The following is a 13,999-nucleotide window of genomic DNA, read 5'->3' on the forward strand; positions in this document are numbered from 1 at the left end:
ACCCAGAGCGCCAAAATGCCACGTGTGCATCGACGGGGAAATGCCAGGAAGGGCATTCCCCATGTTCATAAGGAGTAGGTAGGCTCGGAGACAGCCTCAGCGACCTGGGGGTGCCGAAGATCGAGTTCGGCAAGTGGGGAGACCTGCTAGTGGAGCCACGCTGCCCAGCCACGAAATTGTACGAGAGCACAGGAGAAAATTTGCGGTCCAGGCACAAATTAATAACGAACACCAACACAGGCGACGGGAATCGTGGTTGCTGGAACCAATAGTTCAAAGAGACAGGCATGTTGAAAAGCCCCGGGGATAGATTAACGTTTAATAAAAGCTAGGACAAAGAAGAAACGTGTACCCATTCGCACCATCATCTCTTCGCTGTTCGTAGGCCGCTGGACTCATCTTGAAAATGTTGAAACCTGTGGGAGCTATTCTGAGGCTGCATTGGGCCTCGAGACAGATTCACTTGTCTCTTCCTCAATCCTTTCAAAAGAGATCTTAGGGATTGGGAATTGACAGTTTGGACAGGTTAGTCGAGCAAAAACGATAAGGGGGTTTGGGACACACATAATTATTTTTCTTTAAAACAAAAAAAAGTCAAAATTTCGTTTATTTTGTGACAACCGAATGGGGGTGGGTATGGACAAGGACAGGCATAGGCAATAGGTTGGGGGAGACTATAGGGAAGGACCGAGACCGTCTTCGGACCGGCCAACGCCACCACACTCCCTCCACAACCTCACGAGACCACACCGAGGCCGGCCAGCTTCATGAGCCGACCTGTTATTGTATCGCACCTTACCTGGTCTGCATTTTCCATGCCTTTATCTGCCTTTGCCTTGACTCCGTTTGCCATACCTTTATTTGCCTTGCCCTGTCACTCACCTTTACCATGTGCGCCAGGACCATCTTTGTGACAGTATTTGCAAGGACTGCCCTGCAAGCAGCCGCGTTACCGGTCACTGCATTTGCGCAGCCCGGACATCTATCTCCTTGTTGTATAAAGGCCAGTTCAAATGGACTGTGAGACGGCATGTGGCCTGCCGTGAAAGGGTGAGTTGCCTCCAGCTGCCAGGAACAGGAAAGACAAATAAAACCAACAAACAAAGGACCATTGAGCCCGGCCCAGGCTGGCGGGCCACGTGGGGGGTCGGAGCCAGTCGGAATGCCCGACTCGGGCGATGACGTTGGATTCGGCATGGCCCTCGCACGAGCTCCAGGCTCAATATAACACGGAGAAATCCTCCGTTTAAGTGTGGAATTGACAAGCGTTGTGTTCGGTGTGGGTGTTCTTCACGCCGAGTGTTCCTGCTTCTTGACTCCGCCCACGTCTTGCCTCGACGAATCGCCTCCTGCCTGGTCTCACCTACTGCTCCACCCTCGCATTCTGGACTCCGCCCTTCTCCACTCAAGCTCCTCCTTCGGAACACGATCTCCAAACGTGCGGATGTGGCCAGAACAACGCGACTATTGTCGGGTACCGCACCATGGAGCATCCCTCCCTTGAAACGCCCAGGTACCGAAAGCTATAACCTCAACTCCCCTCCATCCCTGGCTGCAGCTATAACCTCAACTCCCCTCCATCCCTGGCTGCAAAAGTCCTTCACATTTGGGTTTCCTTTTGTGTGTGTGTGTCTGAGTGTGCTGGCGCCTGTCTGTTAAGTAAGCCTGTGGAAGATCCTTATTGTTGTTTCTGTTAATAATGTCATGTCAAGTCTGCACTGTGTCTGCTTTAGTAAGTTGCTTGTATTATTGTCACACCCCACACCCTCTCCTCTTTCCCTGCGTTCCATACCCAATAAACCCTTGTTGTGCCACATGCTTTTCTCGCTTGCTGTAAATAAATAATCATCATGAGAAATGTTCCCAGCTCACCTTTGTCTTTTCTCTCATTGGTCCAGCATGGTTCGAATCTAAGTTTAGCCGGGTCTTTATTCCCATCGATCCGTTCCGACTTTAGCCGGTACGTCCTTGGCAGTTCCGCTCAGCTGCATCCGATCTGGAAAGGTGATCCGATCCGGTAAAGTGATCCAGTTTCTGACAAGGCGTACCGAGGGCGTGATTCCCCGGTGGTTAAACCGCATGGTTAATTAGGTAACCCGATTCTAGACAGGAAGACCCAAGGTCACGCATTTGAGTTATTTGCGTCCACGGTCGGTTTAGCGACCCGCCACGTCACGGAATTATCCGTGAGCGACGGCCAACAATTCTGGGGAGTCTGGTGGGAATCGACGTAACTTCCCCCATCTCGTGGTCTTCTCACCCTACTCCGCAACAATATAAAAACCATCTTCTCCAGAATGGCTGGACAGATCAAGAGAAAACTTCACAAAAATGTTCCCCAAGCATGCGTGCACCAGGTTAAGGAATAAATGATGTCACATGGGTTGGCAGCCATATTGGATTTAAAGAATATTATATAATGTTTTCTCTGGAACCGCTGAATCAATCGACGTAAAACTTCATGGGGAATACACGTTTTAAATTCTAGTAGTGATGGGGAATACACGTTTTAAATTCTAGTAGTGATGGGGAATACATGTTTTAAATTCTCGTAGTGATGGGGAATACACGTTTTAAATTCTAGTAGTGATGGGGAATACATGTTTTAAATTCTCGTAGTGATGGGGAATACATGTTTTAAATTTCAACTTGATTGGATGTATCGTCTGGCAGCCAGAATTATTAATTTTTTCATATGAGGTTTTTTAATTTTATGTTAATCAGTCTCACTTGGCTGTTCCTGTACGGGTTTGTGGGAAGAGGAGTAACAGCTGAAATGCGAATCATTTCCAGGTTCCTTCTGATGACTTCATCTTTTATTTTTGCTTGTTTGAGTTCCTTCTGATAAGTGCAATGCAGGCAGGACTGTCTCTGTTTGGTCTTCCATTTGATTTGAATTTATTTTAATCCCATTCTAAATTCAATTTAATAATTAATAATAATAAAAAAACACTTCATGGGTCAAGGTCAGGTGTCCGATCAAAGTGGGGTTGCATCAAAACGGGACTTCTTGGAATCCGGTCATCACTGCCAGCAGTTATAAAGTGGCAGTTCGAATTATGTCTCTTATTAACCTCCGCCATCGAAGATCGGAGGTTACTGTTTTCACCCCTTTCTGTTTGTTTGTTTGTTTGTTTGTGAACAGTATTACGGAAATACTCCTCGACGGATTTCGACGAAACTTGGTGGGGGGATTAGGTATGGTCCAAGGATCATGGCATTAGATTTTGGACTTGGTCGAAAGTCCAATATGGCCGCGATAGCGGCCATTTTGAAAAAATATTTGAATTTTTGTTTTTGCATTTCAACATGTTTTCAGTGATTTCCAACCCCCCAAAAAAAAAAATTGTAACTTTTTTTCAAAAAAATTTCCATTTTATTTGAAAAATATATGAATTTTTTTTGCATTTATTCATGTTTTAAGTGATTTCCAACGCCCCCCCCCCCCAACAAAAAATTGTTGGAGAAAAAAAAATTTTTTGCACCTTTTTTTTCAAAAAAATTTAGATTTTTTTTTGGCATTTCTGCATGCGTGTCAATCTTGTTTCGTTTATTCAATTGTGGCTCAGTAGAGTCTGATCCGTTTTGACCTACAATTAATAGGATATCAGGTTCACTTAAGTGACCCAGCAGTATTGGCGGCGGAGGTTTTGCACTCTACCGAGTGCTCCCCCTCCAGTTCATTATGTAACACACCAGTACACAAAATACACTACATAAAAGTACACTAACACCACACAAGACAAGTTCTGGCGAGGGTCTGTGATCTCTGATTGTTCTTTTTCTTGTTTATCAATGTGTTTTTTTATATAAATAAACACAGCCCCCTGTATTCACGAGGTTCCTTGAGCTTTCCCCTCGATGTGAGAGCATTTTCTCCTTCGCAACTGCAGTATGTTGCTGAAACTCAGCTCCAAGGATGCCCCTGTGTGCGAGTAGTGTAAGTTGGTAAAATAAATAATGGGAAAGTTATCAAAGATGAAGGCTGAAACGATTGGGAAAAACAAACAATTTAATGGTTCACACCACCTGTACACCTGATCATAAGGATGTGCAAAGAATAAACCCTGACAAGTGATGTGAAGAACTTCCGACAAGAGGAAGAACAAACAAATATGGGATTAAAGATATCCCAAAGTTTGAGAAACAAAATAGGATTCCAGTTCAAGTTTAAAATCAATACGTATAAAAGGCAATGTGTGTGTATGTTTATGTATGTGTAAAAAAGATGTAAAACGTGATTGTGTGTTGGTATGATTGTCAGTGTTTGAGTGTATTTGTGTGATTGTTTGAGTGTATTCATGTGGTTGTGTGTGTGTGTGCGTGTTTGTGAGTGTGTGTATCCACCTCCATTTTGGGAATGGGTCATGTTTGTTCGAGCAAGTTGTGAAGTTTTCTTGTTCTCAGAGTTTTGTTTCGATGGATATTTTCAGGATCGTCACTGAATCCCAGGCAGTCTCTAACTGCAGTTAGTTTGTAGTAATATTCATTCCCAGGGATATTTTGGAAGATCTAACAGAGGCTCTTCTTCATCACTCCAGTTGCTGTCGCAATCACTGACACAATGTCGACACTTCAACTTCCAGGTTATTTTGACTTCATTTTCCAGATCCCGGTATTTGGTTATTTCCCTGATAACACGGGATTCACACCGACGTCGCTGGGTCCTTGCACCTCTGTTGTATCTTCGTGTGTATTTTTTGATGACGAGATAAAGATGATGAAGTAGTAAACGCCTTGTTACAAACGGAACACTTGAAGGGTTTATCCCCGGAATGCATTCGTTCATGTTGACGTAAAGTTGATGAATACGGAAACGCCTTGTTACACACAGAACACTTGTACGGTTTATCCCCGGAATGTATTCGTTCATGTTTATGTAAATTTGATGATTGCGTAAACGCCTTGTTACAAATATAACACTTGTGGGGTTTATCCCCGGAATGTATTCGTTCATGTTGACGTAAAGTTGATGAATACGTAAACGCCTTGTTACACATAGAACACTTGTAGGGTTTAACCCCAGAATGTATTCGTTCATGTTCACGTAAAGTTGATGAATACGTAAACGCCTTGTTACACACAGAACACTTGTAGGGTTTATCCCCAGAATGTTTTCGTTTATGTTTACGTAAAGTTGATGAGTGATTAAACGCCTTGTTACACACAGAACACTTGTAGGGTTTTACCCCGGAATGTACTCGTTCATGCTTATGTAAATTTGATAAATACGTAAAAGTCTTGTTACACACACAACACTGGTAGGGTTTATCCCCAGAATGTACTCGTTCATGTTGACGTAAAGTTGATAAATACGTAAAAGTCTTGTTACACACAGAACACTTGTGGGGTTTAACCCCAGAATGTATTCGTTCATGTTCACGTAAAGTTGATGAATGCGGAAACGCCTTGTTACACACAGAACAATTGTATGGTTTATCCCCAGAATGTATACGTTCATGTTTACGTAAAGTTGATGATTGCGTAAACGCCTTGTTGCACACAGAACACTTGTATGGTTTATCCCCAGAATGTATTCGTTCATGTTTACGTAAAGTTGATGAATACGTAAACGCCTTGTTACACATAGAACACTTGTAGGGTTTAACCCCAGAATGTATTCGTTCATGTTCACGTAAAGTTGATGAATGCGGAAACGCCTTGTTACACACAGAACAATTGTATGGTTTATCCCCAGAATGTATTCGTTCATGTTTACGTAAAGTTGATGATTGCGTAAACGCCTTGTTGCACACAGAACACTTGTATGGTTTATCCCCAGAATGTATTCGTTCATGTTTACGTAAAGTTGATGAATACGTAAACGCCTTGTTACACATAGAACACTTGTAGGGTTTATCCCCAGAATGTATTCGTTCATGTTCACGTAAAGTTGATGATTGTGTAAACGCCTTGTTACGCACAGAACACTTGTATGGTTTATCCCCAGAATGTATTCGTTCATGTTTACGTAAAGTTGATGATTGCGTAAACGCCTTGTTACACACAGAACACTTGTATGGTTTATCCCCAGAATGTATTCGTTCATGTTTACGTAAAGTTGATGAATACGGAAACGCCTTGTTACACATAGAACACTTGTAGGGTTTATCCCCAGAATGTATTCGTTCATGTTCACGTAAAGTTGATGATTGCGTAAACGCCTTGTTACGCACAGAACACTTGTAGGGTTTAACCCCCATATGTACTCGTTCACGTTGATGTAAATTTGATGATTGAGTAAAAGCCTTGTGACAAAGAGAACACTGGGAGGGTTTCTTCCCGGTATGCAGTATTGTATGTTGAGATAAAGTTGATGAAGTAGTAAACGCCTCGTTACAAACGAAACACTTGTCGAGTTTCTCGTTTCCTTGGATCTGCTTGATCATCTGTAAACAACTTTTGTGGTTGTTGCAAGAGACGCTGCTCGATTTGTCATTGTCCTGACAAGAAGGATTTTCTTCTGTGTCGAACGGGGCAGAGTTGGTAGAGGAAATTATTTTCATTTCTTTGTCTGAAAAGACAATGAAACTCAAAATTAACTGGACAGTGTCTAAAAATGCATCATCAGAACCCCCCCCCCCGACCCTCCCCTCCATCGTAGACCCCCATAATTAGTGCAGATTTTGTGGTCGATAAACTTTGGTTCATCACAAGTGAGGAATGTTGTGGTCAAGTTTCATTGAAATTGTGTGTGTAGTTTCGAAGAAGAAAGCAAATAGGCTCTGTCGATATCGATTTTGTACTCTCGATGAACTCTTGGGGTCAGAGTGGTATGTATCGGTATATCGATATTATTATCAAAAATAATAATAATAATTAACTCATTTTTTAAAAGTAAGTTCTAAAAATACACAATGGTCCAATGGTTCATTATGTATTGTTACGTCTGAGGGGGGGGGGGTATGCATTCAAAGGGTAATTAGGATGTTTAATTAGGTATGCCATGCTGTTCGAGTGTACCAGGATCTCGATGTAATAAGTAGCAATTCAGTGGTGATAAGTTGTCTAGTAAATGTCCATTTCTTCAAGGGGAAATAATTGTCACGTAATTAGATAGGAGACGGGATAGGGTAAGTGTGTCTGCGTAAACCCTGTTAGTATTCCCTGGAGGCTTGCCGTGACGTCACAGGACAGTGCTGCGGATGGCTCCGCCCCGTGATCACGATTGGCGGAAGGCGACGGAGGAGGGCCAATAAAACGGCTCGATTGGAAGTGACGAGGACTCGAGGATAAAAAGGTTCTGTTCGGGAAAAAGGTGGGAGGAAGAAGATCGGGAAAGAAAAACCGTTTTGGTGGAGGCTGTTGTGCTGGGAGCGTGCTGTTTTGTTGCGCTGATTCGATCCTGGATTGATCGTGTCTCGTGGCCTTGCTGTGCCTCGTGCCTGACCTCGGTTGGCTCTGGGGTTCTGCTGGCTCGGAGTACAGGGTCGAACGGCGGGCGGACCTGCCTCCCTCTCCTGCTCGCAACTTGGCACCAAAACTGGCGGCTGTGAGTGGACTTGGGCCGACACCAGGAGGTCGACAGCACCACGGTGTCTCCTGCCCCTGACGAGCGCAACGCCAGCTCGTCCGACGCCAATCCAGGGACTGTTGCGTCTACACCATGGGCCAGCCTGACCACCAGGACCAGCTACGTTTTGTTTGTGTGTGTGTGTGTGTGTGTGTGTGTGTGTGTGTGTGTGTGTGTGTGTGTGTGTGTGTGTGTGTGTGTACCTGGCGCCTTAGAGGGTTTGAGATTGGTATATCCATTGGAATTGTTTGTGTTTTCCCCACGCCCGAACCCACACCACCATCCCGTCGAATCGCCCTGGATCCCTCCTCTTGCCGAGTCTTATTATTTCTGGTTAGAGAAATAAACGTTATTAACTCAGTGAAAAGCGACTCGTGCCACCTTCCTCCTCCCGTTTGCGGTAGAGCGATTAAAACCGCCATCTTTGGGTTATAAAAATAAACCGCCTCCATTGTTTCGGCTCATTCTACGTTGGCGGGACTGTTCAAGTCCCATGGACGTCACAGTATTCATACATGAAATACACATCATTGATGCACGGTCATCTTTCAAACTATTCTGACACGGGGATCCCACCCCCCATGATGAGAACGGTTATTTTACTTCCAACTTCAACTTGTATTAAAAATTATTTTGTTTGAATGGGATTAAGGGTAATAAAAAGACATAAAAAATGTTGCCAATTAAACTTGATTGATAATTAACTGGAAAAAAGTAAAAGTTTATATCATATAGCACAATGCATTGTTATATTGTTGTGGTTCCGGGTTCGGGGGTGGGGAACGACCGCGAGATGGAGCAGATGGACCGCCCCCCCCAAACACCCGGAATTGAAGATCATCACTCCGGATAACTCCGAAGTCGACGGGTCGCTTCATGGACCGTGGACGCCAATATTTCGACCGTGCGGTTAGGGTCATTTTCTCTGATTCCAATTTACCTAATTAGCCGCGCGGTCCAGCTACTGAGGAAGCCACACCCTCGGCCGGCTTTGTCCGAACCGAGTCGCTGTTACCGACTCGGATCCGGCGTAACCGAAAGGGAATTACCAAAACTGCGTCGGTCCAAATAACAATTTACAGCACAATCGGCCTCACTATAACTCAAACCCGAACCATGCTCGACCAATGAGAGAGACTAGATCTGACCTCTGTGCTCAGCTTCTTTTTCTTTCCCCACAATGGTCATTATATTGACCAACATTGCTCAGGCACACCGCAGCCCCCTTGGACAGGACATTACTTTTTCGCCCATGTCCTGCATCCTGCTTCTTGATGGTGTCATGCATAGCCACGAAGGGGTTTCTGGACGGAGTTAGTGTCCTCCCCAAGCCGCCCGTGACAGTTGGTACAACCCAGTGGATTTTGTACACCTCCTGTATATTCCCACAAGTCAACGGCACACGTGGCAGGGGAGACCCAACAGTGACGGGACAGGCGGCAGGATGGGCCAGGAGGACTGCAACTTTGTCACGACCCGTGAGTCAGTCAGGGACTCCGCCAACATCTTGAGGCTGTTAGCTAGGTCAGCTAGGCTGCAGGGCCACGTCATGCTCCAACTGCAGGTCTGATGGCGCGATAATTAACAATTATATGAGAACTACAGTCCCCGTGCACCCTTGGGCACCACTGTGTAGACCGTCCGACATCTCTGCTGGGATGTCCGTGTCACGCCGCTCGGGGCCGTGTCCATCGGTATGAACCACGTGCGTCCCAATCACCACATCCATCACCGCACGAGACAGTGGGAGACCGGTCACAGCTGCAGCCAAGTAGCGACCTCCTGGGACGTCACAAAGACGGCAGGCTCGGTCAACGAGGGCAGTCCACTCTCTGGGGAGGTAGGGATTGGAGTGCTCTTGGTGGCGACACCGAGATCGTCCATCTCGGGTGATGACCCTCATGCTGCAACATGGGCAGCTCATGAGACTTCACGAAACTGGTGACGTTCAGGGACACACACACACGGGATGTTGGAGACATGACTCGCAGCCATGGGTGATGGGAATGTGAGCGAATGGTCTTCATGCTCATCCTCCAGGCTGGAACGGTCGAGAGACGGTTGTGCAAATGGGGTTTAAACAGTCGTTCGTCTCCTCGTCCTTCCCTTCCGGCAATCGGTTCAACACTAAATGCTTGACCACACATGCCATCCTCAAGAAGACCTCAATATCGTCTCTGCCCTCATAGTTCACACAGCCTCGGCACACGGGCTCGGAGAAGGTCCAGAGCATAGACCAAGATGCACGTGGAAGCTCACATGAGGAGCATGACCGGGATTTGCAGCCTCCCCGAGGTGGTTTGCCACGTTAAAAACTCAGGTTTGCAGGCTGCAAATGTCCCTCTGAAGAACGATCAAATGGTCTGTGAAAAGGCACGTTGGGACCCTCAACAACCACAGTGGAAGTGTTGTTGTGGTGGAGTGGGGTGTGGGGCAGACTCGTCGAAATGAAAAGCAGAATGAGTGAACAAACCGTCTGACAAATTGGCTTTGATGAACTCAACGGTTCTTCGGACATAAACGGTTTATTTGCAGGATCGGCAGTGAGGTCACACTGCGTCACTTCCTGATTCTTCTGGTGGAACCATGTGGGGTGAAATTGTGCGAACAACACATTTGTGTGTCCACAGAGTGGATTGGGATTTGGTGATTAATGGTGAATAACAGACCTCCACCAGGATGAACAGTTTACGTTTTGGATCTCACGGATAGGCCGGATCTGCTGACCTGAAGCAAAATTTAATTGGCTTGTTCTTGTCATCTGACCACTCATCCACCAAATTTTGTGAAAGTCCATCCATAACTTTTTTCAGGGATTTAAAGGGTGTAACGGGGTCTGCAGGGTCCTAACTTCCAAAGTGTCTTTGTGTCGAAGGTCTGAAAGGCTCTAAAGTGTCTTCAAGGTTATTTGGGATATTGTGGTTCGAAAGGGCCAGAGGGATCTTCAGGGTCTTATTGGGTTTTCGGGTTCTTAGGTATCTTAAAGGGTGTTACGGTTTGAAAGTCTTCGTGATGTTCTGGTTTTTAAATGGACTTCGGGTTATAAAGGGTCTAAAGTGTCTTCGGGGTGTCAGAGGGTCTTAAGGTTTGAAAGGCTATAAAGGGTTTTGTGTCTCATGTGTTTCAGGGATATTTTGAGCTTTTGTGTTCTTTTGAGTCCTCTGGTCTTAAGGGGTCTTATAAAGGGTCTGAAGGGTGTTAGGGGTCTTCAAGGGTCTTGCGGTACTTCAGGATCCAATGTAAAAACAAGGACAAATGTGTTCAAGAGCCGCTTTCCTAAAGGCAACAACAACAACTTCCGATATTTCGTCACGTGCCTTGATGGAGCCAATAGCGAGACCAGTCATTACATGGAGGCTCCTGTTCATGACAAGAAAATCGTGTATTTACGAAATCACAACACATTAAATGGAATAATCTTCAAATAGTAACGAGAACTTTTCGAAACTTTAAAGCAAATGTCCGAATATATTTAAAAGTTCATGATAGACGCTCTCAAAAGGCACCCTCAATGTGAGGATGTGCACAGGTGTTTAGTATTCAAGGAGATCCGGATCCTGTATAGAAAAGAGCCGAGTCCTAGAGAAGAAAGGTTTTGTCTTCACCAGAAAAAGAAGAACAACAACAACAACAACACGGAGCTCTCTTAGAGCCAGCGTTCGCTCCGCGAGACGCGGCTAAAAAAGAAAAACAAACAAGAATAAGACATAGTGCAGAGCACGATACTTGGAAAATCCATTCCCTCTCCAAAGGTTGCCATGGATACATCCAATTGTCCATTTCATTCGGATTAAAATTGACAATCTCAATCAAAGCTCAGGTCAATCGGACGAAAATTGATGATTTTTCAGATTGAAATTGATGATTTAGAAGTTTGACCTTCAGTTGAACTTTGACCTGTTGACCTCAAAAATAGTTCCCAATTCAGTGACGCAATATGCAAATCAAGTCAATTGGATGAAAAATGATTTTAGAAACTTGACCTCAAGATGACCTTTGACCTCAAAATCAACTGGGTTCTCAGATGAGACGACCTCTACAACTTGGTAAAGTTCCATGATGATCGGTTTTGAATTGTGACCTGTCGGTGATGAACAATCAAACAGAAAGAATGAGCAATATATTTAAAATCACTCACACAGCGACACCTGGAAAAACTCAGTGGAGAATACACCTGTCCGCCAGGTGGAACAGGTTACGTTTTCTCTGCCACTGATTGGACGGATCTGTATCCGGAATTGAACCAGAATCGAATCGTCTTGTTATTGTCACCGAACAACTCATTCACCGATCTTTTTTGTTTTTTGGTCCTCGTCTCTCGATGGTGAAGAATTACTTACGGTATTAAAAACATTCCCGGATTCGGATTCGGATCAGATCTTCACCAAAATCGAATCAATTTGTCCTTGTCACACACCGAACCTGTTCACCAAACTCCGTCCGAATCCATCCACAACTTATTAACATATCCTGTTCACAGACAAACAAACATGGATGAAAACATAACGTCCGTCCAACCTGGGAGTGGAGGGAACAACGATGTGTGAAGAGGTGGGAGGAGCACGGATTTCCCCGACACGGTGATGACGTCATACCTCAGGTGATATCCCGTCCCCATCTCACCAACCCCCCCCCCCACCCGGATCCCTCCCCACTAACCGGGCCGACTTTGCTGATCCTGACAGTCGAGGAATTGTGCTGCGGTCAGTAACGTGTCCATGATGTACATCGCGGGTTATTCAAATGGAGGATCCCGATCTCAGGGGTTCCCCGTGTCCCCCTCCACTCCATCACAGCTCCATCAAAGGACCGATTTCCTTTGATCTGCGATGCACTCGCTTCTTGAGCCTCGACCTTCCCAAACGAACTGCGTGCTCCCTCATCCCTCCCCTCCTCGAGTGCGGACCGGGGCCTAAACCCCATTATTAGGTCTCAGGGAAACGAACCTCCCAACATTCCATTCTCTCGTCCCCATTCCCCGACTTTGAGGATTCGTCACGATCAGGGGCCACACAGAGGAAGGTGAAGCACAAAACTTCACCGGATTGTCCGCAAAATGGCGGATGAGGTGAATGTGATGAGGATCACGTGGTGTCAAAACAGCGGGCGAGTAACAAAATCCGGACTGGATGTTTGAATTCGGAGCGACGTTTATCCGAAATCTTTTCCCAGGCGAACATTAAAACAATTAATGAATTCAACTAAACGGGAAAACTCGTCTGGGCTGAGTTTTTCCACCACAACGGGAAAAGTGGGCAAAAGTACCCGTTCCACAGAACTCCCATTCACCCCACTTTCCCCTCCCCAGACCCACTATCACCCCACACACCCTCCACCAGACCCACTAACATCCCACCCCAGACTCACCATCACTCACACACCCTCCACCAGACCCACCATCAACCCACACCCCTCCCCAGACCCACGATCACCCCCATTCACCCCTCCCCAGATCCACTATAACCCCACACACCCTCCACCAGAGCCACCAACATCCCACCCCCAGACTCACCATCACCCCCACACCCCCTCCCCAGACCCACCATCATCCCACACCCCTCCCCCAGACCCACCATCACCCCCACACCCCTCCCCCAGACCCAACATCATCCCACACCCCTCCCCAGACCCACTATCACCCCACACACCCTCCCCCAGACTCACCATCTCCCCTACCCCAGACCCACCATCATCCCACACCCCTCCCCCAAACCCACGATCACCCCCATTCACCCCTCCCCCAGATCCACTATAACCCCACACACCCTCCACCAGAGCCACCAACATCCCACCCCCAGACTCACCATCACCCCCATACCCCCTCCCCCAGACCCACCATCATCCCACACCCCTCCCCAGACCCACTATCACCCCACACACCCTCCCCAGACTCACCATCTCCCCTACCCCAGACCCACCATCACCCCCATGAACCCTTCCCCCAGACGCACCATCACCCCCCACACCCCTCCCCCTCATCACAACAACCACCCCCACTAACGTCCATTAAAACTTTTTCATTCCAATTAAAGAAAGTCGTCCCTGTCCAATCACCTTCAGCTTGATGAATTCTCCACCTCCTTCCTTTATCTCTGACCCCGGTTCAGGGTTACTCTCCTGTTGAAAGGACGTTTGGACCTTTATCCACTTAAAAACAACTTCCACCTTAAAAAAACAAAACACAACAAGATCCAAACACGTTGACATAACAATCCAAGCTCATCGAGCACCAGATCCACTGTGAAACGGTTGAACAACTGGAAACTTCAAATGTAAACGGTCGATGAGCAGGAGACAAGAAACGAACCAGCTCTCTTTCAGCCAACAAAGAAAGCTTCGCTGTCGGGTCACGTGGGGAGAGGATTCATGACATTTGAAGCACATTGATGAGAAAATGTTTTTACCTGTGACTCGTTGCTGTTGTTGGGTTCTTGCTGGTGGAATTGTGGTCGATATTTGGAATGTGCTCCCATTGATCAGAGAGCT

The 13,999-nt window shown here is 46.2% G+C and overlaps 1 protein-coding gene across 1 annotated transcript; it reads right to left on the reverse strand.

Annotated features, from left to right (window-relative positions):
- Nucleotides 1-3,994: 3,994 nt before the first annotated feature.
- On the reverse strand, nt 3,995-12,601 carry LOC147007860 (uncharacterized). The gene is made up of 2 exons (XM_085866286.1): nt 12,173-12,601; nt 3,995-6,514 (listed from the first exon to the last, which is right to left on the reverse strand). The coding sequence occupies exons 1-2, from the start codon at nt 12,240-12,242 to the stop codon at nt 4,647-4,649; spliced, it is 1,938 nt and encodes a 645-aa protein (XP_085722412.1). The 5' UTR covers nt 12,243-12,601; the 3' UTR covers nt 3,995-4,646.
- Between the last annotated feature and the right edge of the window lie 1,398 nt (nt 12,602-13,999).

This window comes from Eptatretus burgeri, chromosome 24 (genome assembly GCF_056783735.1).
Source record: "Eptatretus burgeri isolate ZD-2024b chromosome 24, Ebu_testis_v1, whole genome shotgun sequence".
NCBI lineage: Eukaryota > Metazoa > Chordata > Myxini > Myxiniformes > Myxinidae > Eptatretus > Eptatretus burgeri.

What these genes read in the sequence shown, in the direction of transcription:
- LOC147007860 (XM_085866286.1), bottom strand. Translation starts at nt 12,242, where the DNA reads ATGTACATCATGGACACGTTACTGACCGCAGCACAATTCCTCGACTGT. An exon ending in GGATCAGCAAAGTCGGCCCG is followed by an intron (nt 6,515 to 12,172) that starts GTTAGTGGGGAG and finishes TTGTCTTTTCAG; the next exon opens with ACAAAGAAATGAAAATAATT.